The sequence below is a fragment of the Pseudophryne corroboree genome, chromosome 5, assembly GCF_028390025.1.
Source record: "Pseudophryne corroboree isolate aPseCor3 chromosome 5, aPseCor3.hap2, whole genome shotgun sequence".
Classification (NCBI taxonomy): domain Eukaryota; kingdom Metazoa; phylum Chordata; class Amphibia; order Anura; family Myobatrachidae; genus Pseudophryne; species Pseudophryne corroboree.
Window position 1 is genome coordinate 49,885,224 of NC_086448.1, and position 25,474 is coordinate 49,910,697.

The 25,474-nt window shown below is 48.3% G+C and overlaps 2 protein-coding genes across 4 annotated transcripts in view; one reads left to right on the plus strand and one right to left on the minus strand.

Moving 5' to 3' along the window:
• TG (thyroglobulin) overlaps nucleotides 1–25,474 on the minus strand; it is a 297,874-nt gene that overhangs the window by 92,720 nt on the left and 179,680 nt on the right.
• SLA (Src like adaptor) overlaps nucleotides 1–25,474 on the plus strand; it is a 55,737-nt gene that overhangs the window by 26,769 nt on the left and 3,494 nt on the right. Inside the window, exons 2-7 of one of the 3 annotated variants that reach the window (XM_063921257.1) lie at nucleotides 1,763–1,873; nucleotides 5,934–6,036; nucleotides 14,487–14,573; nucleotides 16,547–16,650; nucleotides 17,472–17,603; nucleotides 18,768–18,906. In XM_063921257.1, coding sequence (XP_063777327.1) covers nucleotides 1,763–1,873; nucleotides 5,934–6,036; nucleotides 14,487–14,573; nucleotides 16,547–16,650; nucleotides 17,472–17,603; nucleotides 18,768–18,906 — 676 coding nt within the window. The remainder of the gene's footprint in view (nucleotides 1–1,762; nucleotides 1,874–5,933; nucleotides 6,037–14,486; nucleotides 14,574–16,546; nucleotides 16,651–17,471; nucleotides 17,604–18,767; nucleotides 18,907–25,474) is intronic. The other 2 variants (XM_063921258.1, XM_063921259.1) reach the window with 2 other exon arrangements.

Consider the following 25,474-nt stretch of genomic DNA (forward strand, 5'->3'; position numbering starts at 1 on the left):
TGCAGGGAAATACCTTCGCTGCAGCACAGTACTGGCCAACTGCACATGTACGTCTTAAACCTCTGCTACAAAAATCAATATCTCATAACAAACAGCTCTATCATCATCATGTATGCACAGATCTAACCTTATACTTCCTCATACCTACCCAGGGTTTGTCAGGCCTAGTCAGGGGGCATTTCTGCTTTACTAATGGGGCGTGGCCAAGCTCCAGAATGCGTCCCTATTACTGGAAAGCACTCAGCTGCCCCCTCCTGACTTACGCAATGACCTTTGCACTGCTGCAAACCACCGCTGGTGTGAGACATACTGATTTACTGCTGTTATGAGGAATGTGAAAGGGTCACACTGTACTGTACCTCCCAAATTGCCGGCAGATTGGGACAATGCAATCCCAATTACGACAGCAGGACAGAGCCCTCAAATTGGGACTGTCCTTCCGAAATCGGAACAGTATGCTTCCTTCTTCCACACACCGCCGGCAAGCTAGTAACCACAACTATGACTATGCTTAAAGGGGGGGAGGCTACCATGAGGGTTCTGAAGTGTGATACAAAGGGGACAAGCATTAATCCTCCTCCATTACCAATAGTAAAGCCTCCTCCATAACTGCTGAATCCTCACTTTCTAATGTGGACAATATATAGAAATACTGTACTGTAAGCAACTGGTAGAAAAAATAACAATAAAAGATAAAGGGGTCTATTTATTAAGCCTTGGATGGAGATAAAGTGCAGAGAGATAAAGTATCAGCCAATCAGCTCCTAACTGTCATGTAATAGGCTGAGTTTGAAAAATGACAGTTGGAGCTGGTTGGTTGGGACTTCCTCTCCATCAACGGCTTAGTAAATAGACCCCAAAGTCCGGAAGAAAACCAGTGATGGATGACTGTCCTGTGGTTACAGAGATGGTGCTTTTACGTGTCAGAGACGTGTGGCAATGTTCTTGGCTCTTACATATTAAACAAGATATGACATGTTGACCAATAGATGAGATCCCACACCAGATAACGTGATGCAGCAGCAATACTGAATGTAGCTGCGTGTAATGAAGTGACGCGCTCATACCATACTTGCCTACTCTCCCGGAATGGCCGGGAGGCTCCCGAAAATCGGGTGACCCTCCCGGCCCCCCGGAAGAGCAGGCAAGTCTCCCGATTTGACGGGGTCCCCCTGCCCGTCCGCCTACTTTGTGTGTAAAGTGGGCGGTCCGGGCAGACGATGACGCGATTCTTGCTGAATCGCGTCATCGTAGCCACGCCCCCTGCATTGTAATGCCGGTGATCGCGGCAATACAGAGTGGGGGCGTGGCTTAAAGAAGGCATCACCGTAACCACACCCCCATCCCGCCCTTGCTCCGCCCCCATACTGACTCCGGCCCACCCCCTCCATTCATCAAAGTGCTCCCGGCCCGCCTGTTGAGCCGACCTGGCTGCTCTCTCCCGCAGAGAGCAGCCAGAATGTTGGTAAGTATGGCTCATACTAACCAATGAGAAAGGTATAATGGTTAGCATTACTGCCGCACAGCACTGAGTTCTTGGGTTCGATTCCCACCACGGCCCTAACTGTGTGGAGGTTATATATTCTCCCCGTGCTTGGTTTCCTCCCACAATCTAAAAACATACTGTTTAATTGGCTCCCGACAAAAATGAACCCTAGTGTGCGCGTGTCTACATGTGTTTAGGGCTGACTAAAATGTGGCAAGTGTTTCTTATCTGCCGTCAAATGAATTCTCATTTCTGGTTCCGTTCCTTGTTTCCCAGGTACTCAGTCAATAACGCTGTACAGAACAGAAATGGGGAACATGATGAGAACCGTAGCTCCTCCCAACAATATTGCCGCAACTCCGACAGGTCGGTACCCATCGGCTCTCTGTAAGTGTTATCAATTATCTGGAAATGCCGCAATCTGCATCTTGTATGGTATCTCACAGTGATGCCAGTATGAGAGATGTAAGAAGTAACTGGGCCTCAACTATAGATAACATCCTGCCCAAATCTCCCTCTTCTATATTGTTAAACTTTTTTTTTGGGGGGACACCCCAAAATTGTTGTATTTAGCAAGGACCCATCACTCCCATATCCTTCTCCAATCAGCAGCTGGCTTTTATTTGCAACCTTACATCAGATCTCTGTTGCTCTTGGAGATACCAGAGCTTCCGCATCAGTGAATTCCTACAAGTGAGTGGCGGAACTTGGATAAATACAAGTGATGGCTCCTCCATGGTGCAACCAACATCAAAGGAGAACAGTAGATTCTGGAACAATACTACAGATGTGTCCTTCTATTGTACACTGTGGTTCCAGTCGCGCCAAACAGCCCCTTTTGGCGCACCAGGGTCTGGGCGATTCGGCCGTTGAATTATCTTTCTTGCTCTAACTGTGGGTCATAGTCGCATAAATAGACTGGAAGCGGCAAAACTGCTTTGCTAGATTACACTGATCAATCTGATGTGCGACATTTGTACAGCTGTGTGCGACTGAGCCTGAATCTGTGTACAAAGTGCTGCGATGCAGCGGTTGCGGCTTTCTCCCAGGGAGAATCACTATAATCTACATTGCCGGGTTTCTCTAAAGGTGAGGCCAGACTAGATATAGATCCAATCACTATGCACAAATGGACGGTTCCAATGGGAGAGAATAAGAGCAGCCAGATATTGACCACAGATTGATTAAGACCATTGTCCAATTGAATGTAACTCTTTCCCTAGTCAACACCTAACAGACAGAGCCGGCCCTAACCAATATGATGCCCTAGGCAAGATTTTGGCTGGTGCCCCCTAGCACCTCCGCTATTTCCACCTCTGACCCAGCACCATCACCCATAGCAGTCCTCATTTTGGTGCTCCTACCCCCTATATTTTAAATAGGAACAGTGCACACAAAAGAGACGTGTTCTTGCTGGGAAGGGGCATGGCCACACAATAGTACCCCCAATTCAAATTACACCATACAGTAGTGCAACTTTATTCACATTATATCATGCGATAGTGTCCCTTTTTCACGCTACATTACACAGTAGTACCACTTTACCTTATATACTTTACTCCTCTTAGTAGTGCCCCTTATTCACATTACATAACACTGAATTGCACCGTATTCACATTACACCACACCATATTGCTCTCTATTCACATTAGACCACACAGTAGTGCCATTTCTAAATGTTACGCCACACAGTAGAGCACCTTATACACATAATGCCACACATTAGTAATTCCTTTATACACATAATACCACACAGTAATGCCCCTTACACATATGACACACATTATTAATGTCCTTATAAACATAATGTGCCATACACATTATGACAACCTTTATTAATGTCCCTTACACATATGCCGCACATCATTAATGCCCTTATACACATAATGACACACATAGTGCCCCTTACACATATGCCGCACATTATTAATGCATTTATACACATGACACACATAATGCCCCTTACACATATTCCGAACACTACTGCACAATCAACCAACCCGCACACACCCCTCGCATGGCAACTAACACCTCTGCCTCTGCTTGGATACAGATGTGTCCTTATATATCTTGCCTCAATACGCCATGAAGCAGGAGATACCTGGTGTGAGTTAGCTGGCAGCTCCCAGCCAGCTCTGCTAATGTTGGGAGCCTTTTTTTGCTTTAAATACATTGCTATGTGACTAGGATGCACAGACAGCTTCTGCTGAATAAAATGATATGCGGCATGCCTATATTCTGTGTGCGACTGTGGCTGTATCTGCATACAAAATTCTATGTTACAGTGATTTCCAGGACTACATTAACGTAGCATTTCGTATGCAGATACAGCCGCAGTCACACACAGAATATAGGCATGCCGCATATCATTTTAATCAGCAGAAGCTGCTTGAGCCCCTGGGCTTTCCAAATGCCCTAGGCATTTGCCTAGTTTGCCTATGCCTAGGACCGGCTCTGCTAACAGACCCTAACTAGGAGTTATAAGGATCAGGGACAGATTAACAATGGGGCAGAGGAAGGCCCAGCTTCAGGCCTACACATAAAAATAGGCCCATCGTCATCAATATTATATTTGTACTGCTAGCTGTCTTACAAAATGAAGCAATTCTTCTATTTTTATGTATTTATTGAGAAATTGGGTCTGTTAGAGACACTGCACTGGCCACACCCCCACATCACTAGTCACACCCACACACAGGGATGGACTGGGGCCTCTTTCCGGCCATGGCATCCGTGCACGCGTGACAAGAAACGGGCGCGCGGATACTGCAAATGGGGGCATGCCACAAGTCAGTGGGTGAGGACTTGCGGCACGCCCCCATATTGCTTAGCAACTGGGCACTACAGGCGGCGGCGGTGGCAGCAGGAGACAATCCAAAGAGCCGAAAGAGTGGCCTTCCCGGCTCTCTGTTGACTGGACCGGCCCACCAGCCCATCGGACCTTAAGTGCCAGATGGGCAGGCCAGCCCTACCCACACAGCACTGGTCACAGCCACACAGCACTGGCCAGTGGCCACACAACACTGGTCACTGCTCCTCCCCTTCTCAGTATAGGTCCTTGAACAATTTCAGTCCCAGGCCCACGTGGCCCTTAATCTAGCCCTGTAAGACTTGGTGGTTGTTTTGGGCCCTATAAAAACTGTCTACCTGCAGAATGACAGCACACATAGGCATAGAGAGACTGTTTGACCTATTTCCCAGTGGTCTAGAATGGAAATCCAGGAATAGACCACACTGTGCACTGTGCAGTGGGGCCACCCCTTTGCAATCTGCTGGCTGCACCATCTGTAGATGTCACCAGGGTGTGGTTCGTTTTATCGACAGTATCTAGGTCGACAATGTTTAGGTCGACCACTATAGGTCGACGGGTGGAAGGTCGACAGGGTTTCTAGGTCGACATGTGCTAGGTCGACAGGTCTAAAGGTCGACATGAGGATTTTTTTTTTTTTTTGACGATTTCTTCGTAGAGTGACCGGGATCCCAAATTAGTGCACCGCTTCGCTCGCCATGCTTCGGGCATGGTGCCTTCGCTCCGCTACCGCTTCGCTCGGCACACTTTACCGTTCCAATCGTAGTCCACGTGGATCGTTAAGTATGAAAAAATCCTCCCCCCCCCAAAAAAATGTTAAAAACTCATGTCGACCTTTAGACCTGTCGACCTAGCACATGTCGACCTAGAAACCCTGTCGACCTTCCATCCATGTCGACCTATAGTGGTCGACCTAAACATTGTCGACCTAGACACCGTCGATCTTCAGACCGGATCCCAGGTAGAAGATAGGGGTGTTGCAGCAATATAGGGCCTCCTCCATATGGGCCACCACTGGGCTATTATACGCCACTGCTACTCGCTGTTTTTGAGCACGGGTTACAGAAAACCGACGGATTACGCAAATTTTTTACTATACAAAATTATTTCGGTATAAATATGAGATCTTTTATCTGAGAATGTTTGGAACTTATGGTTTTCTGGATAAGGTTTCTTTTGTCCAGAATTTGGAACACCATGTATAATAAATACATGTCATACAGTATGAACATTAAGGGGCAGACGCAATTGTCAGTACGGACCGATTCAACCAGGTCCTGCATCCCTGCGCGTAAAGCCCCAGAGGGTGCAGGTAACGCAGATTTTTCCTTACAGCCTCATAAATGGGGAAAACCATAAGTTCCAGCACTTAGAGCGGAATCTACGGAGTACCTTGCAGGGACAATGGTGAAATATTTTATAGCTCTGGGACGTTAAACCTGGAGCTTTACACCACGGCTAATCGAATAGGCCCTTATATTGACTACCAGCGCTGGTAGGACGTAGATGTAGATACCATGGGGTCATTACTGTGTGTATGGTTTAATTTTTAAAAAAAATTTTTTTAATGACAGAAACATCGTCAGGACAGGATTAGCTGTTTTTTATATTTTTCACACCCATTTGTTTTTCGTCCAGCAGGCGCAGATAGTGACTTTCTGGCTGTTCTCTATGACTATCCCCCGGCTGACGTGAGCGAGCCCATTTTTTACTTTGGAGAAAAACTTCGGGTCATTTCTGAGTAAGTTCTAATATTTATCACGGATGTCAGGAGAGTTACATAGCAGTATCAGTATCCTGTGGTGCTGTTGCACGGAGAACTTTACCATCAAATAAGCTTTTACCATAGAAAACACCATACTGAATATTTCGGCAGTGGTTCGTCTACGTTTTGTGTCTATGGCAGAGGTTCTCAAACGCGGTCCTCAGGGCACCCCAACAGTCCAGGTTTTAGGTATAGCCATGGCCAGGGGCGTAGGGAGGGTGGAACAAGTAGAGCTCCGGCTCCAGGCACCGCTGGGGACAGAAGGCGCCGGCTCACGGTAGATGCTAGAATCAAGTGGGCTAAGGGACCTTTTCCGTCAGGGGGAGGAGCCACGACACAAGGGGGAGGAGCTATACCAGCGGGATAGTTCCTCTACTATCCACGCCACCAACTATTACCTAGGTCCCTTAGCCCACTTGATTCTAGCATCTACCCTCTGGAGATCCCGGCTCTCAGCTGTGTAGTGAGGGTAGATGCTAGAATCAAGTGGGCTAAGGGACCTTTTCCGTCTGGGGGAGGAGTCACAACACAAGGGGGAGGAGCAAGGCCAGCGGGATAGTTCCTCTACTATCCACGCCACTAACTATTACCTTTAGTAATCAGGTGGCGAGTGGAGCGGAGCGGAGCGAGCCACCGAGCCCGAAGCGTGGCGAGCGAACTTTTCGGGTACCCTGTTCGCACGTAGCTACTCCCCCTGGTGACGTGTCTCCTCCCCTAGATACGTCAGAAGGTCCCTTCTCCCACTCCGATATAGAATCAACCATCTCCAGAGGTAGGAAGAGATGACTAGATGAGAGGGAAGGGATGGCCACCACACTGCCTGCATGTTGCAGATCACTGATTGCACAGTGCAGAGAGTCCAGTGCAGTGCAGTGTGTTGATAGGGAAGTGGGGAGGTCTGGAGTATTGTCAGAAGAACTTTCCTGGATGTCAGGGATCTGCATTCAGTAATCTGGAACATGCATGCAGTGAGGTGGCCACCCCTTCCCTTTCCTCAGTCCTTTCCATCTACCTACGGAGGTCCAGCCTGTCAATCACATAGAAGCTCCGCCCCTCCAGGCTGGAACGAGGAGCTGCTCTGCTGCTGCCCTCTTGGTGAGAATTACTGTGTGTATACTGTGTGTATATGTGTATAATTATGTCTGTGTTTGTGTGTAAATGTGTTTGTGTGTAAATGTGTGTGTATATGTCTGTGTATACTGTGTGTTTATGTGTATATGTCGGTGTTTGTGCGGAAGTGTGTGTGTATATGTCTGTGTGCTAATGTGTATACAAGTATATGTGTGTTTGTGTATATATATCTTTGTATACAGTATATGTGAGTATATGTGTGTGTTTATGTATGTATATGTGTATGTCTGTGTATATCTGTGTGTGTAGCCGCCGCTTCTTAAAGCCCTATGAATAGTTCACTAACTTTTTGGAAGGGGTGTGGTATGAGTTGCCGGCGGCCGGGTCCCCGGCGGCCAGCATACCGGCACCGGGATCCCGACTGCCAGCTTGCTGACAGCAGGGCGAGCGCAAATGAGCCCCTTACAGGCTCGGTGCGCTCGCCACGCTGCGGGCACGGTGGTGTGCTACACGCGCCACGCTATGTATTCTCCCTCCAGGGGGGTCGTGGACCCCCAAGAGGAAGAAAAGGTGTCGGTATGCCGGTTGTCGGGATTTCGGCGCCGGTATACTGTGCGCCAGGATCCCAACAACCGGTATACTGTATACCGCCCCTTGGAAGGCCTCGAGTGCTTTGGCATTATACGAAACCTTGACTAGAAATGTATTAAGGTGTTTGCAATGGTTTTTTTCCTGTGTAATTAAAATTAGTTGCAAATCGCTCCAGTGATATTTCTTTTTCCTGCACATTATCAGCTGATGTCTGTTTAACCCTATTTGTCAGATCAGAAATCTCTCACATTTGAAGAAACTGGTAACTTTCTGTGGCTCAGGAAAAACCTGCACACTTTCTTCAATTAAGGGGAGATAAGGTCTATAAAGCTGCTTGTGTGGGTCAGTCAGGGGGAGAGAGATGCTGTAGGAGGAGCTGCACCTTTGGCACCGCTCCCTATACTGGATGCTGCATACTTAGCAGGTTAGGGGCATGGCCTTGCATGTAGGGGGCATGGCCTCACGGCCCGAACTCCTGTTTCGTCACTCTGGAGGTCCCGGAGATGTTGGGCTACCTCCAGAGACCACTGTGAGTGCAGTGCCGGCTCCTACACTGTGACAGGAGCCGAGGAGTGCAGTGAGTCCCATGCCAGCGGCTGTGTGTTGTACCGCATGCGGCTGTGCGGCATCTCCTTCCCGACTCCTTTTGGGCAGCACGGAGACTGATTCGGGCCATCTCCAGCCCCTGCTGATAGCAGGAGAGCTGCTGCTGGCGGCAGAGGCTGGAGAGGGGTGACAGCAGCACCAGAGCAGGGGCAGAGCAGCTCTGGCCAGGGACCCCCTAAACCAAGGGGGCCTAGTGGGTACTTACCCCCTGGACCCCCCCTTTAATCCGGCTCTGCAGGCAGGGACAGGGGCTCCTGAAACTTGTCCTTGCGATGTGCAGAGGTCACAGCCCCGGCCTTCTGTGCATGCGCAGTCCACCTCACCGCCACACACAGGGGCCATTACCGGCGGAGGATTCCTGGGGAACCCTGTTGAAACTACATCCAGCGAAATGTAGCCCGTAGGCTGCGATTACCAATATCGGGAATGTGAAGAAGCATCGTACCCCCATAGAGACCTATGTGGGATGCAGCTGCGAGCGGCAATGGAGGGATCACAGCAGGTTCCTCCTTCATACATTGCTGGGATACACAGTATTTGCAGTAGCCCCCGTAAGCAGGTCTTTCTGGGACATATGTAGCCGCAAATACTGTATGATGAATGGGCCCCTTTATTTCAAAGAAAAGAGATGGTTCAGTGGAAAGCTACTTTCCTGTATGAAAGAGGCACAGAAAACCTCACAAGATCTCATGCAAATCCAAGTGATAATGATCAGAATGCAATGCCAGACTGACTGGAAGTAATACTGCTCAGAATGCATGCAATGCCAGACTGACTGGAAGTGATACTGCTCAGAATGCAATGCCAGACTGACTGGAAGTAATACTGCTCAGAATGCATGCAATGCCAGACTGACTGGAAGTGATACTGCTCAGAATGCATGCAATGCCAGACTGACTGGAAGTGATACTGCTCAGAATGCATGCAATGCCAGACTGACTGGAAGTAATACTGCTCAGAATGCATGCAATGCCAGACTGACTGGGAGTGATACTGCTCAGAATGCATACAATGCCAGACTGACTGGAAGTGATACTGCTCAGAATGCATACAATGCCAGACTGACTGGAAGTGATACTGCTCAGAATGCATACAATGCCAGACTGACTGGAAGTAATACTTCTCAGAATGCAATGCCAGACTGACTGGAAGTAATACTGCTCAGAATGCATGCAATGCCAGACTGACTGGAAGTAATACTGCTCAGAATGCATGCAATGCCAAACTGACTGGGAGAGATACTGCTCAGAATGCATACATTGCCAGACTGACTGGAAGTAATACTGCTCAGAATGCAATGCCAGACTGACTGCAAGTGATACTGCTCAGAATGCATGCAATGCCAGACTGACTGGAAGTGATACTGCTCAGAATGCATGCAATGCCAGACTAACTGGAAGTGATACTGCTCAGAATGCATGCAATGCCAGACTGACTGGAAGTGATCCTGCTTAGAATGCAATGCCAGACTGACTGGAAGTGATACTGCTCAGAATGCATGCAATGCCAGATTGACTGGAAGTAATACTGCTCAGAATGCATGCAATGCCAGACTGACTGGACGTGATACTGCTCAGAATGCATGCAATGCCAGACTGACTGGGAGTGATACTGCTCAGAATGCATGCAATACCAGACTGACTGGAAGTGATACTGCTCAGAATGCATGCAATGCCAGACTAACTGGAAGTGATACTGCTCAGAATGCATGCAATGCCAGACTGACTGGAAGTAATACTGCTCAGAATGCATGCAATGCCAAACTGACTGGGAGTGATACTGCTCAGAATGCATACATTGCCAGACTGACTGGAAGTAATACTGCTCAGAATGCAATGCCAGACTGACTGCAAGTGATACTGCTCAGAATGCATGCAATGCCAGACTGACTGGAAGTGATACTGCTCAGAATGCATGCAATGCCAGACTAACTGGAAGTGATACTGCTCAGAATGCATGCAATGCCAGACTGACTGGAAGTGATCCTGCTTAGAATGCAATGCCAGACTGACTGGGAGTGATACTGCTCAGAATGCATGCAATGCCAGACTGACTGGGAGTGATACTGCTCAGAACGCATGCAATGCCAGACTGACTGGGAGTGATACTGCTCAGAACGCATGCAATGCCAGACTGACTGGAAGTGATACTGCTCAGAATGCAATGCCAGACTGACTGGAAGTGATACTGCTCAGAACGCATGCAATGCCAGACTGACTGGGAGTGATACTGCTCAGAACGCATGCAATGCCAGACTGACTGGAAGTGATACTGCTCAGAATGCATGCAATGCCAGACTGACTGGGAGTGATACTGTTCAGAATGCATGCAATGCCAGACTGATTGGAAGTGATACTGCTCAGAACGCATGCAATGCCAGACTGACTGGGAGTGATACTGCTCAGAATGCATGCAATGCCAGACTGACTGGGAGTGATACTGCTCAGAATGCATGCAATGCCAGACTGACTGGAAGTGATACTGCTCAGAACGCATGCAATGCCAGACTGACTGGAAGAGATCCTGCTTAGAATGCAATGCCAGACTGACTGGAAGTGATACTGCTCAGAATGCATACATTGCCAGACTGACTGGAAGTAATACTGCTCAGAATGCAATGCCAGACTGACTGCAAGTGATACTGCTCAGAATGCATGCAATGCCAGACTGACTGGAAGTGATACTGCTCAGAATGCATGCAATGCCAGACTAACTGGAAGTGATACTGCTCAGAATGCATGCAATGCCAGACTGACTGGAAGTGATCCTGCTTAGAATGCAATGCCAGACTGACTGGAAGTGATACTGCTCAGAATGCATGCAATGCCAGATTGACTGGAAGTAATACTGCTCAGAATGCATGCAATGCCAGACTGACTGGACGTGATACTGCTCAGAATGCATGCAATGCCAAACTGACTGGGAGTGATACTGCTCAGAATGCATGCAATACCAGACTGACTGGAAGTGATACTGCTCAGAATGCATGCAATGCCAGACTAACTGGAAGTGATACTGCTCAGAATGCATGCAATGCCAGACTGACTGGAAGTAATACTGCTCAGAATGCATGCAATGCCAGACTAACTGGAAGTGATACTGCTCAGAATGCATTCAATGCCAGACTGACTGGAAGTGATACTGCTCAGAATGCATGCAATGCCAGACTGACTGGAAGTGATCCTGCTTAGAATGCAATGCCAGACTGACTGGAAGTGATACTGCTCAGAATGCATGCAATGCCAGATTGACTGGAAGTAATACTGCTCAGAATACATGCAATGCCAGACTGACTGGACGTGATACTGCTCAGAATGCATGCAATGCCAGACTGACAGGGAGTGATACTGCTCAGAATGCATGCAATGCCAGACTGACTGGGAGTGATACTGCTCAGAACGCATGCAATGCCAGACTGACTGGGAGTGATACTGCTCAGAACGCATGCAATGCCAGACTGACTGGAAGTGATACTGCTCAGAATGCAATGCCAGACTGACTGGAAGTGATACTGCTCAGAACGCATGCAATGCCAGACTGACTGGGAGTGATACTGCTCAGAACGCATGCAATGCCAGACTGACTGGAAGTGATACTGCTCAGAATGCATGCAATGCCAGACTGACTGGGAGTGATACTGTTCAGAATGCATGCAATGCCAGACTGATTGGAAGTGATACTGCTCAGAACGCATGCAATGCCAGACTGACTGGGAGTGATACTGCTCAGAACGCATGCAATGCCAGACTGACTGGGAGTGATACTGCTCAGAATGCATGCAATGCCAGACTGACTGGAAGTGATACTGCTCAGAACGCATGCAATGCCAGACTGACTGGAAGAGATCCTGCTTAGAATGCAATGCCAGACTGACTGGAAGTGATACTGCTCAGAATGCATGCAATGCCAGATTGACTGGAAGTAATACTGCTCAGAATGCATGCAATGCCAGACTGACTGGGAGTGATACTGCTCAGAATGCATGCAATGCCAGACTGACTGGAAGTGATACTGCTCAGAATGCATGCAATGCCAGATTGACTGGAAGTAATACTGCTCAGAATGCATGCAATGCCAGACTGACTGGAAGAGATCCTGCTTAGAATGCAATGCCAGACTGACTGGAAGTGATACTGCTCAGAATGCATGCAATGCCAGATTGACTGGAAGTAATACTGCTCAGAATGCATGCAATGCCAGACTGACTGGAAGTGATCCTGCTTAGAATGCAATGCCAGACTGACTGGAAGTGATACTGCTCAGAATGCATGCAATGCCAGACTGACTGGAAGTGATACTGCTCAGAATGCATGCAATGCCAGACTGACTGGGAGTGATACTGTTCAGAATGCATGCAATGCCAGACTGATTGGAAGTGATACTGCTCAGAACGCATGCAATGCCAGACTGACTGGGAGTGATACTGCTCAGAACGCATGCAATGCCAGACTGACTGGGAGTGATACTGCTCAGAACGCATGCAATGCCAGACTGACTGGAAGTGATACTGCTCAGAATGCATGCAATGCCAGACTGACTGGGAGTGATACTGCTCAGAATGCATGCAATGCCAGACTGACTGGGAGTGATACTGCTCAGAACACATGCAATGCCAGACTGACTGGGAGTGATACTGCTCAGAACACATGCAATGCCAGACTGACTGGAAGTGATACTGCTCAGAATGCAATGCCAGACTGACTGGGAGTGATACTGCTCAGAACGCATGCAATGCCAGACTGACTGGGAGTGATACTGCTCAGAATGCATGCAATGCCAGATTGACTGGAAGTAATACTGCTCAGAATGCATGCAATGCCAGACTGACTGGAAGTGATACTGCTCAGAATGCATGCAATGCCAGACTGACTGGGAGTGATACTGTTCAGAATGCATGCAATGCCAGACTGACTGGGAGTGATACTGCTCAGAATGCATGCAATGCCAGACTGACTGGGAGTGATACTGCTCAGAACGCATGCAATGCCAGACTGACTGGGAGTGATACTGCTCAGAACACATGCAATGCCAGACTGACTGGGAGTGATACTGCTCAGAACGCATGCAATGCCAGACTGACTGGGAGTGATACTGCTCAGAACGCATGCAATGCCAGACTGACTGGGAGTGATACTGCTCAGAATGCATGCAATGCCAGACTGACTGGGAGTGATACTGCTCAGAACGCATGCAATGCCAGACTGACTGGGAGTGATACTGCTCAGAACGCATGCAATGCCAGACTGACTGGAAGTGATACTGCTCAGAATGCATGCAATGCCAGACTGACTGGGAGTGATACTGCTCAGAATGCATGCAATGCCAGACTGACTGGGAGTGATACTGCTCAGAACGCATGCAATGCCAGACTGACTGGGAGTGATACTGCTCAGAACGCATGCAATGCCAGACTGACTGGAAGTGATACTGCTCAGAATGCAATGCCAGACTGACTGGAAGTGATACTGCTCAGAACGCATGCAATGCCAGACTGACTGGGAGTGATACTGCTCAGAACGCATGCAATGCCAGACTGACTGGAAGTGATACTGCTCAGAACGCATGCAATGCCAGACTGACTGGAAGTGATACTGCTCAGAACGCATGCAATGCCAGACTGACTGGAAGTGATACTGCTCAGAACGCATGCAATGCCAGACGGACTGGAAGAGATACTGCAGCATGACTGACGGGAACCATTTTACAAAACGGGGACATTCTGTAGGCATGTCCGGACCAGGGTCTGTGTCTTCTGAAGTAGACTTCCTGGCTGAGCAGTTCCGCCGGTCACTATGAGTAAGCTGAGGCTCCCTCAGATGGGGCCGGAGACTGTGATGTTCGTGATGGAGATACGGTGCTGCATATTCAGACGCAGTACTCGGATCTACGATACGGCCATGAGGCGTTTTTTGTCCTCAGAAGCCTCCAGCAGCATTAGAATATTTTACTGCGTCCATCTATTTTGTGGGCCCTTAATACCCCAGCCCAACACTGCATACACACCCAGGGCGACATGCTTATATTTAGTGTGGATCATCTACTGTTTTCCATTTGCCACCATTGTAATGTCATATGTAGGTCCTATGGAAGTATTCCGCAATACAGGCACCAGTACTACTGACAATTGTCATAAATGGTCTGCTCTTCCCATTATACAGCGAGGGTGGATGGTGGAGAGTAGTGTCTCTGAAGTCAGGCCGTGAAAACTACATACCGGCGAAATGCGTGGCAAAGGTCTTTCACGGGTAAGTGTCACACAAGCACTTTCATTTCTACACTTTGGTTTTTCAAGTATTAATCTTTGACTGGATTTTTGCAAACATACAGTATAGTTATTATACATGGTGGTCACACTGTGGCTAATGCTGAGATGAACGTTTGCCTGTTGGCGTCGTGCGTAATGCGCATATATTCACACAGTGCATGATGGGAAAAACTGCCACACGTGGATGCAAGTATTGCAAGCATCACATCTACACAGATGGAAAGAGGGCATAAAGAGGTTTGAGGCTGAGGGGTCTACTGGATGAAGATAAAGGGGGCGGAGATAAAGTACCAGCCAATCAGCTCCTAACTGCCATGTCATAGGCTGGGTTTGTAAAATGACAGTTAGGAGCTGATTGGCTGGTACTTTATCTCCATCCAAGGCTTAGTAAATAGAACAGTTGGTCCAGTAAGGTCTTGTTAATGAAAATATGCCAGTCAAGCGTATTTTTGCATCCAGCACTGGCAGGGGTGACTAGGAAGGGCCCAGGAGGAACCGGCGTTGAGAACATGGAGAGAAAACACTAGTTTGGCAAGACATCAACTCGAGCAGGATAATGCAGCGGCACTTGCTCACCACAGATTCCCACAGGGCTCGGGGGGGAGATTCTGTCATCAACAGGAAGCAGCCATGCAGGAGATCGGAGTAGACAGAGGATGACAAAGAAGGAGAGCCCTGCAAGCTTCCAGGTGCCAGGGATGGGCAGCTGCACCACCCCCTTCAGGCGTGCTTGTGCCCTAGGCAGGGTTATTGGCTGTGCCACCCCAGTTTCAGCACTGCTATAATGCGCCACACTGCTCAGCATTGGAGAACGAGGAAAACAAGGATATATAAAAAAAAAAAAGGCAAAAATAAATGTCAAACAGGAAAACAGCGGTAGGGAGGGCCCTGCTCGTGAGAGAGCTTACATTCTAATTGGGAAACACGGAGAGCAGGTGAGCTGTAATGAAGATGTGGGTGGTTAGAGGGTGTATAATGATTGTAAGTTTGGGGCAGTTTGATTTGTCGTGGCAGGGAACGCCGTGACTGGGTTGTGCCACGGGAGCATACAATACGTGTCCATATCTAGGTGTGTATTTTTGCTTACTGTAAGTAACTTCTCTTTGGGGAGGAAATAAAAAAAAAGCACCAAAAATACATTTTAGAGCCTGACACATTGAAAGCGTGAAAGGAGACATTAGTCCTTCCTCTTGTAAGTTATTGTCACATAGTAATAGGAAATATATTATTACAGGTCACTTTCTGTTCCTGTCACACTGCGACACCAGCAGTGGTATGAGAGTATGATGCTAATTCAGTGTGTGTAAAGACGGCAGATAATGCATTTATAGCACACCACACATCTCATATAGACTGCACAATGCTTAATAAGTAAAATAAAAACCAATAATGTAGCAATGTCCTATTGCGCACAAGCTAAGAATGACTTGGGTCTATTTTGTCCTCCACCCAGTGTTGGACTGGCGCACGGGGTAAAGGGGCAATCCCCAGTAGGACCCACTGACTGAGGGCCCATCCCCTCCTCTAAGGGTCAGGATCCAGACAAATTGTACATTGATCCTCTATTAGAGAGGGACAGTTATCTGGTGGTGGAGGTGGACCACCGATAAATATGGGTGCTTGGTTCACTTCTATAAAAACTTCACCAAGATTCACCTAATAGATCTGTGGTGACGGGCCAAACCCCCTCTGGTGGGTGGTCACACCCCCTTAAGAATGGCCCCTACCACTGCATTCCCCTGGTGGGCCCTGCATTCCCCTGGTGGGCCCTGCATTCCCCTAGTGGGCCCTTCATGGCCCAGTCTGACACTGCCTCCACTGAGCACCACTGGAGCATTATAGGTGGTTCATACCGTAGAAAACACTAACTATATTACATTGCAAAACATATGGAAAACCTCTGACTTCTGCATGAAGACTTTCCATCTTACTAACCCGTTCCTGTCGCTGCAGGTGGCTGTTTGACGGAATCGGGAGAGAAAAGTCAGAACAACTCCTGCAGCTGCCGGAAACAAAGACTGGGTCGTTTATGATCAGACAAAGTGAAACAAAGAAAGGTAACACGTCACTAACGTACAAAGCGATTGTTTCGTCGCAGCCAAAATCATGGGCCAAGCTATTATAGGGTGAAAAGCCTTTGTTCTATGTATATTAAAGGGGTCACCATGATGAGAGAAAAGAACTTGTGTCCTTTTCTGTTCAGTAACTAAAAGCAAGTTCTTGCTGGGAGAAGTTCCACCGAAGGCTGACACTATACTGTAAGTCTTAAGGACATTAAACCACGAGGGGATTGAGTGTTGCCCCTTTAATAATGTGCTATTAGTTTCCCCTTTAAGGCAGCCAGCTTAATTTTACCAGCGAATAGTAGTTAAGGTGGGAGGAGTTTTTGTAGCTAATAGATCCGCCTCTTTGTTTCAGTTTTCCCGCCCTTATTGTGTATGGGGGTAATTCAGAGTTGATCGCAGCAGCTAATTTGTTAGCAGTTGGGCAAAACCATGTGCACTGCAGGGGGGGTCAGATGTAACATGTGCTGAGAGAGTTAGATGTGGGTGGGTTATTTTGTTTCTGTGCAGGGTAAATACTGTCTGCTTTATTTTTACACTGCAATTTAGATTTCAGTTTGAACACAATACACCCAAATACATATACACTGTATATGCAGGGTTTAGGGTACAGCAGGCCCTGGCCAATTTCGTGCAACAGGCAAGATGTTAGCTGGTGCCTCTTAAACCTTCCTGCTGGGTGCGCTCTGGAGCGATGGTGCCCTAGCATTCACCTATATGTCCTTTGCCCGGGGCAGGCTCTGGTACAGGGGGAAAGGCCCACAGTCTGACAGTAATACAGGAAAACTAATTGTAACTGCGTTCTTTCCTTTCAGGTTCTTATTCCTTATCTGTGAAGCACAGGCAGGTGAAACATTACAGGATATTCCGTCTGCCAAACAACTGGTATTACATCTCTCCGCGCCTCACCTTCCAGTGCTTAGAGCACCTGGTAAATCACTATTCAGGTGGGCGCCTAGTCTGCTTTCACACTCTCATTTATCGTCAAAACTTATCCGATAAAGTGTACACTTCTGGATTTTATTACCAGGAAGCAGCTGTTGCATAATGTACATTTATTTAGGTACAAACTTTGTATGTGTGCGTGTATATATCTATAATTTATATATCATATTGCAGGAACATAACTAGGGGTGGGTGAGAAGTGCCTAGGGGGTGGCCGCCTGACTCGCTGAAGTCAGGGGGACATGTACTAATCAGTGATAAAAGTGGAGAAGTGAGCCAGCTGAGAAATTTACCATGGCAACCAATCAGCTGCTCCATACAATTGTATAGTATGTAAATTAGAAATGTTACGTCAATGCTGATTGGTTGCCATGGGCAACTTCTCCATGTTTATCACTGGTTAGTACATGTCCTCCTTAGGCTGTAATCTCACGCTTCAGCCTGTAATATCTATGCTGGTTACACTTTAAGCTGGGTCTTATATTATTCCAAAAAATAAGTAAAGAAAGTATATTGTTATTACGATGTATCCCTACAGTGCTGAGCTACATGTAGTGATACACACCAGTATGGGGGCTGCCATCATGACCTTTCTCACAGGGGGTTATAGGATAGGTTCCGAGTTTATGGAAGCAACAAGTTTTCAGAGTTTTCCACTAAATTTGAAGTAGCAATTACATATTTGGAAGAACCAGCCTTACAAGTAATTGCCGCTTTACATTCACGCTTTTTCCATAACCCCCACAGTAAACATTGCTATGGATATATGTTAAATTATTGGACATTTTCTGATCCCGGGAAAAAACAAAAAACGTCACTTATCTATATTTATTTTGCACAAAGTGAGTGGAAACTTTTGCAGAAATATGGTAGTGGGTTGTGAGCAACTTATTTTCAGAATATTAGGGGGAGGTTTATCGAACTGCCTAATGAAGGCAAGTGTTGCCCATAGCAAACAATTAGCTCTAACTATCATCTACAACAGTTTATAAAATGCTAGGTAGAGTCGGATTAGTTGCTATAGGCAACACCTCCACTTTCATATATGATAGCACAGCACAATGTAGTCACTTGCACACTACACGTGTCCGTGTTACAGAAGACTGAGTATTTGTTTCCATCATCGGCTGCAGTATAACGTCATTTTCCATGTCTTCTCTCCCCAGAGACGGCAGATGGGTTATGCTGTGTTCTCACGGCTCCCTGCCTCACCCAGCAGTCTGTAAACCTCACTGAGGTGCTGGGAAGACAAGAGGTGCCGGTTATGAGGAAAAAGAAGCCGTTTAACTGGAAGAGCATGAAGAGGTAAGTAGTCCCCCGGACTGCACAGACTTGTAATGCAGAATGGGCAGACGGCACAGTTCCTACCGACTGGCTGATGACACTGATGTGTGTACTGTGATGGTGGGGTGTGTGTGTGAGTGAGTGTGTGTGTGTGGGGGGTGGAGGGGTTATTGGTATCTTATTGGTTGGTGATTTAGCCACAAGATTTAAAGCGGCAATTTTTTTTTTTTTTTAAAGCCATTTACAAAGATTGGCGCTTTCTTTCTTGCGGCTAAGTCACCAAAGTAGCATCAGTTTCAGCAACCCGCAGCCTGCTACATTCCTCTCATAGACTCTAGTGGCTAAGTTATCATGACACAAAGACAAATGTGTGAGTAAGTGGCCCCTCTCTGCAGAGATGCACCATACACCAGGCAGCTAGCCGGCTCGCTCATAAACAGTGGAACTGAAAGTTCAGACGCCAGCTCTCAGTTCCACTAATAAAATACATAAAGAAAAATGTCAAAATGTCAAAAATAGAAACTGCTAAAACCTTACACAGTACAGTAATGCTGCACTGAGAGAACGCTCATCTTCATTGTATTTATCAGTTTCTGCCATCCCGCGATATATGGGTTCCATAGCAGGGGTTCAGTATGATATCCCGGCGGTCGGGGTTCTGGCAGTCAGAATACCGACAGTGGCATCCCGATATCTGAAATCCCGACAGGAGGGACCCCAAACCCTAACTCTCCCTTCCCGCAGCCTAACCCTAACCCCCCCCCCACACACACACACATTTGGTGGTGCCTAAACCCCTCTGCCCTGCAGTCTAACACTAAACCCCCCCCCCTTTCGTTGTGCCTAAACCCCTCTGCCCCGCAGCCTAACCCTAACCTCCCCCCTTTCGTGGTGCCTAAACCCCTCTGCCCCGCAGCCTAACCCTAACCTCCCCCCTTTTGTGGTGCCTAGACCCCTCTGCCCCGCAGCCTAACCCTAACCTCCCCCCTTTTGTGGTGCCTAAACCCCTCTGCCCCGCAGCCTAAACCTAACCTCCCCCACTTGGTGTGCCTAAACCCCTCTGCCCGCAGCCTAACCCTAACCCTCCCCCTAGTGGGGCCTTAGCCTAATACCCCCCATCCCCGCAGCCTAACCTAGAAAAAAATCCTCCCCGGCCCTAACCCTAACCTGCCCACTATACATACATCCGGGATGCCAGCTGTTGGGATTATAGTGTCGGCATCCTGGCCCTTTTGGGATTCTGGCATCAGCATTCTCATGGCGTCGGTATATCAACTGCTAGCATCCTGGCAGCCGAAATCTTAACCGCATCCCTCTACATGATGAATGACGGCAAAATATATCACACCTGGGAGGTATGCAGTGGGGTATCTATAATGGGTGCACACAGCCACCCCCCCTTCCCCCGCACACCCAGCACCAATTTGGAGTCCCCCATTGCTATGGTGTCCCTGTTGGTGTAGCTCCGCCCCTGACCCTAGTGCTCACATTTTTACTGGCGTTTTGTGCATGCGCCGTAAGAAAATCACTGGGAAAATGGCCACCGCACCATTTTCCCGGAGACCTGCGCATGCAGACTAGACTCGGGGACAGCGCTAAGGTCTCCTAGTGCCCAGAGCGTATTGCTCTGCTGGCTTGAGAGGAGGCGGCTCCGGACAGAGACTGCGCACTGCGCCCCTGAAGGTATACTACAGTAGAATTTAACCAACTGCCATCTTTCTTTATTTATTTTTTCTCTGACGTCCTAGTGGATGCTGGGACTCCGTAAGGACCATGGGGAATAGCGGCTCCGCAGGAGACAGGGCACAAAATAAAAGCTTAAGGATCAGGTGGTGTGCACTGGCTCCTCCCCCTATGACCCTCCTCCAAGCCCCAGTTAGATTTTTGTGCCCGGCCGAGAAGGGTGCAATCTAGGTGGCTCTCCTGAGCTGCTTAGAATAAAAGTTTAGTTAGGTTTTTTTATTTTCAGTGAGTCCTGCTGGCAACAGGCTCACTGCATCGTGGGACTAAGGGGAGAAGAAACGGACTCACCTGAGTGCAGAGTGGATCGGGTTTCTTAGGCTACTGGACACTAGCTCCAGAGGGACGATCACAGGTTCAGCCTGGATGGGTCACCGGAGCCGCGCCGCCGTCCCCCTTACAGAGCCAGAAGAGACGAAGAGGTCCGGTGAAATCGGCGGCAGAAGACATCCTGTCTTCAGACTAAGGTAGCGCACAGCACCGCAGCTGTGCGCCATTGCTCTCAGCACACTTCACACTCCGGTCACTGAGGGTGCAGGGCGCTGGGGGGGGAGCGCCCTGAGACGCAATATAACGGAATACCTTAGGTGGCAAAACAGAATACATCACATATAGCTCCTGGGCTATATGGATGTATTTTAATCCCCTGCCATTTTACACAGAAAAGCGGGAGATAAGGACGTCGTGAAGGGGCGGAGCCTATCTCCTCAGCACACAAGCGCCATTTTCCCTCACAGCTCCGCTGGAAGGACGGCTCCCTGACTCTCCCCTGCAGTCCTGCTTCAGAATCAGGGTAAAAAAGAGAAGGGGGGGCATTTTTGGCAGCAAATAACGATAATAACAGCAGCTATAAGGGAATAACACTTATATAAGGTTATCCCTGTATATATATATATAGCGCTGGGTGTGTGCTGGCAGACTCTCCCTCTGTCTCTCCAAAGGGCTAAGTGGGGTCCTGTCCTCTATCAGAGCATTCCCGGTGTGTGTGCTGTGTGTCGGTACGCGTGTGTCGACATGTATGAGGAGGAAAATTATGTGGAGGCGGAGCAGTTGCCTGTGTTGGTGATGTCACCCCCTAGGGAGTCGACACCTGACTGGATGATTGTATTTAAACAATTAAGTGATAATGTCAGCAATTTGCAAAAAACTGTTGACGACATGAGACAGCCGGCAAATCAATTAGTGCCTGTCCAGGCGTCTCAGACACCGTCAGGGGCGCTAAAACGCCCGTTACCTCAGTGAGTCGACACAGACCCTGACACAGATACTGAGTCTGGTGTCGACGGTGACGAGACAAACGTAATGTCCAGTAGGGCCACACGTTACATGATCACGGCAATGAAAGAGGCATTGAACCTTTCTGACACTACAAGTACCACAAAGAAGGGTATTATGTGGGGAGAGAAAAAACTACCAATATTTTTTCCTGAGTCAGAGGAAATAAATGAGGTGTGTGAAAAAGCGTGGGTTTCCCCCGATAAAAAACAGCTAATTTCTAAAAAATTATTAGCATTATATCCTTTCCCGCCAGAGGTTAGGGCGCGTTGGGAAACACCCCCTAGGGTAGATAAGGCGCTCACACGTTTATCAAAACAAGTAGCGTTACCGTCTCCTGATACGGCTACCCTCAAAGAACCAGCTGATAGAAGGCTGGAAAATATCCTAAAAAGTATATACACACATACTGGTGTTATACTGCGACCAGCAATCGCCTCAGCCTGGATGTGCAGTGCTGGAGTCGCATGGTCGGATTCCCTGACCGAGAATATTGATACCCTGGATAGGGACAATATTTTGTTAACTATAGAACATTTAAAGGATGCACTACTATATATGCGTGATGCACAGAGGGATATTTGCACCCTGGCATCAAGAATAAGTGCTATGTCCATCTCTGCCAGAAGAGCGTTATGGGCGCGACAGTGGTCAGGGGATGCGGATTCCAAACGGCACATGGAAGTATTGCCGTATAAAGGGGAGGAGTTATTTGGGGCTGGTCTATCGGACCTGGTGGCCACGGCAACGGCTGGAAAATCCACCTTTTTACCCCAGGTCACTCCACATCAGCAGAAAAAGACACCGTCTTTTCAAACTCAGTCCTTTCGTTCCCATAAGTACAAGCGAGCAAAAGGCCACTCTTTTCTGCCCCGGGGCAGAGGAAGAGGAAAAAGACTGCACCATGCAGCCGCTTCACAGGAGCAGAAGCCCTCCCCTGCTTCTGCCAAGTCTTCAGCATGACGCTGGGGCTTTACAAGCAGACTCAGATATGGTGGGGGCCCGTCTCAAGAATTTCAACGCGCAGTGGGCTCACTCGCAAGTGGATCCCTGGATTCTACAGGTAGTATCGCAGGGGTACCAACTGGAATTCGAGGCGTTTCCCCCTCGTCGTTTCCTGAAGTCTGCTTTACCAAAGTCTCCCTCCGACAGGGAGGCAGTTTTGGCAGCCATTCACAAGCTGTATTCCCAGCAGGTGATAATCAAGGTACCCCTCCTGCAACAAGGAAAGGGGTATTATTCCACGCTGTTTGTGGTACCGAAGCCGGACGGCTCGGTGAGACCAATTTTAAATCTGAAATCCTTGAACACTTACATAAAAAGGTTCAAATTCAAGATGGAGTCACTCAGAGCAGTGATAGCAAACCTGGAAGAAGGGGACTATATGGTGTCTCTGGACATCAAGGATGCTTATCTCCACGTCCCGATATACCCTTCTCACCAAGGGTACCTCAGGTTTGTAGTACAAAACTGTCATTATCAGTTTCAGACGCTGCCGTTTGGATTGTCCACGGCACCTCGGGTCTTTACCAAGGTAATGGCCGAAATGATGATTCTTCTAAGAAGAAAAGGCATTTTAATTATCCCTTACTTGGACGATCTCCTGATAAGGGCAAGATCCAGGGAACAGTTAGAAGTCGGAGTAGCACTATCTCAGGTAGTGTTACGTCAGCACGGGTGGATTCTAAATATTCCAAAATCGCAGCTGATTCCAACGACACGTCTACTGTTCCTAGGAATGATTCTGGACACAGTCCAGAAGAAGGTGTTTCTCCCGGAGGAGAAGGCCAGGGAGTTATCCGAGCTAGTCAGGAACCTCCTAAAACCAGGACAGGTCTCAGTGCATCAGTGCACGAGGGTCCTGGGGAAAATGGTGGCTTCTTACGAAGCGATTCCATTCGGAAGATTCCATGCAAGAACATTTCAGTGGGATCTACTGGACAAATGGTCCGGATCGCATCTGCAGATGCATCAGCGGATAACCCTGTCGCCAAGGACAAGGGTGTCTCTCCTGTGGTGGCTGCAGAGTGCTCATCTACTAGAGGGCCGCAGATTTGGCATTCAGGATTGGATCCTGGTAACCACGGATGCCAGCCTGAGAGGCTGGGGAGCAGTCACACAGGGAAGGAATTTCCAGGGCCTGTGGTCAAGCCTGGAAACGTCTCTTCATATAAACATTCTGGAACTAAGGGCCATTTACAATGCCCTAAGTCAAGCAAAACCTCTGCTTCAGGGTCAGGCGGTGTTGATCCAATCGGACAACATCACGTCAGTCGCCCACGTAAACAGACAGGGCGGCACGAGAAGCAGGAGGGCAATGGCAGAAGCTGCAAGGATTCTTCGCTGGGCGGAAAATCATGTGATAGCACTGTCAGCAGTATTCATTCCGGGAGTGGACAACTGGGAAGCAGACTTCCTCAGCAGACACGACCTTCACCCGGGAGAGTGGGGACTTCACCCAGAAGTCTTCCACCTGATTGTAAACCGTTGGGAAAAACCAAAGGTGGACATGTTGGCGTCACGTCTAAACAAAAAACTGGACAGATATTGCGCCAGGTCAAGGGACCCTCAGGCAATAGCAGTGGACGCTCTGGTAACGCCGTGGGTGTACCAGTCAGTGTATGTGTTCCCTCCTCTGCCTCTCATACCAAAAGTACTGAGAATCATAAGAAGGAGAGGAGTAAGAACTATACTTGTGGTTCCGGATTGGCCAAGACGGACTTGGTACCCGGAACTTCAAGAGATGCTCACGGACGAACCGTGGCCTCTACCTCTAAGAAAGGACCTGCTACTGCAGGGGCCTTGTCTGTTCCAAGACTTACCGCGGCTGCGTTTGACGGCATGGCGGTTGAACGCCGGATCCTGAGGGAAAAAGGCATTCCAGAAGAAGTCATCCCTACTCTGGTCAAAGCCAGGAAGGACGTAACCGCAAAACATTATCACCGCATTTGGCGTAAATATGTTGCGTGGTGTGAGGCCAAGAAGGCCCCTACAGAGGAATTTCAACTGGGTCGTTTCCTTCATTTCCTGCAAACAGGACTGTCTATGGGCCTAAAATTAGGGTCCATTAAGGTTCAAATTTCGGCCCTGTCGATTTTCTTCCAGAAAGAACTGGCTTCAGTACCTGAAGTTCAGACATTTGTAAAAGGGGTCCTGCACATACAGCCTCCTTTTGTGCCTCCAGTGGCACCTTGGGATCTCAATGTGGTGTTGAGTTTTCTAAAGTCACATTGGTTTGAACCACTTTCCACTGTGGACTTAAAATATCTCACATGGAAGGTGTCGATGCTGTTAGCCTTGGCTTCAGCCAGGCGTGTGTCAGAATTGGCGGCTTTATCATATAAAAGCCCTTACTTAATTTTTCATTCTGACAGGGCGGAATTGAGGACTCGTCCTCAATTTCTACCTAAGGTGGTTTCTGCATTTCACATGAACCAACCTATTGTGGTACCTGCGGCTACCAGGGACTTAGAGGACTCTAAGTTGCTTGACGTTGTCAAGGCCTTGAAAATATATGTTTCCAGGACGGCTGGAGTCAGAAAATCTGACTCGCTGTTTATCCTGTATGCACCCA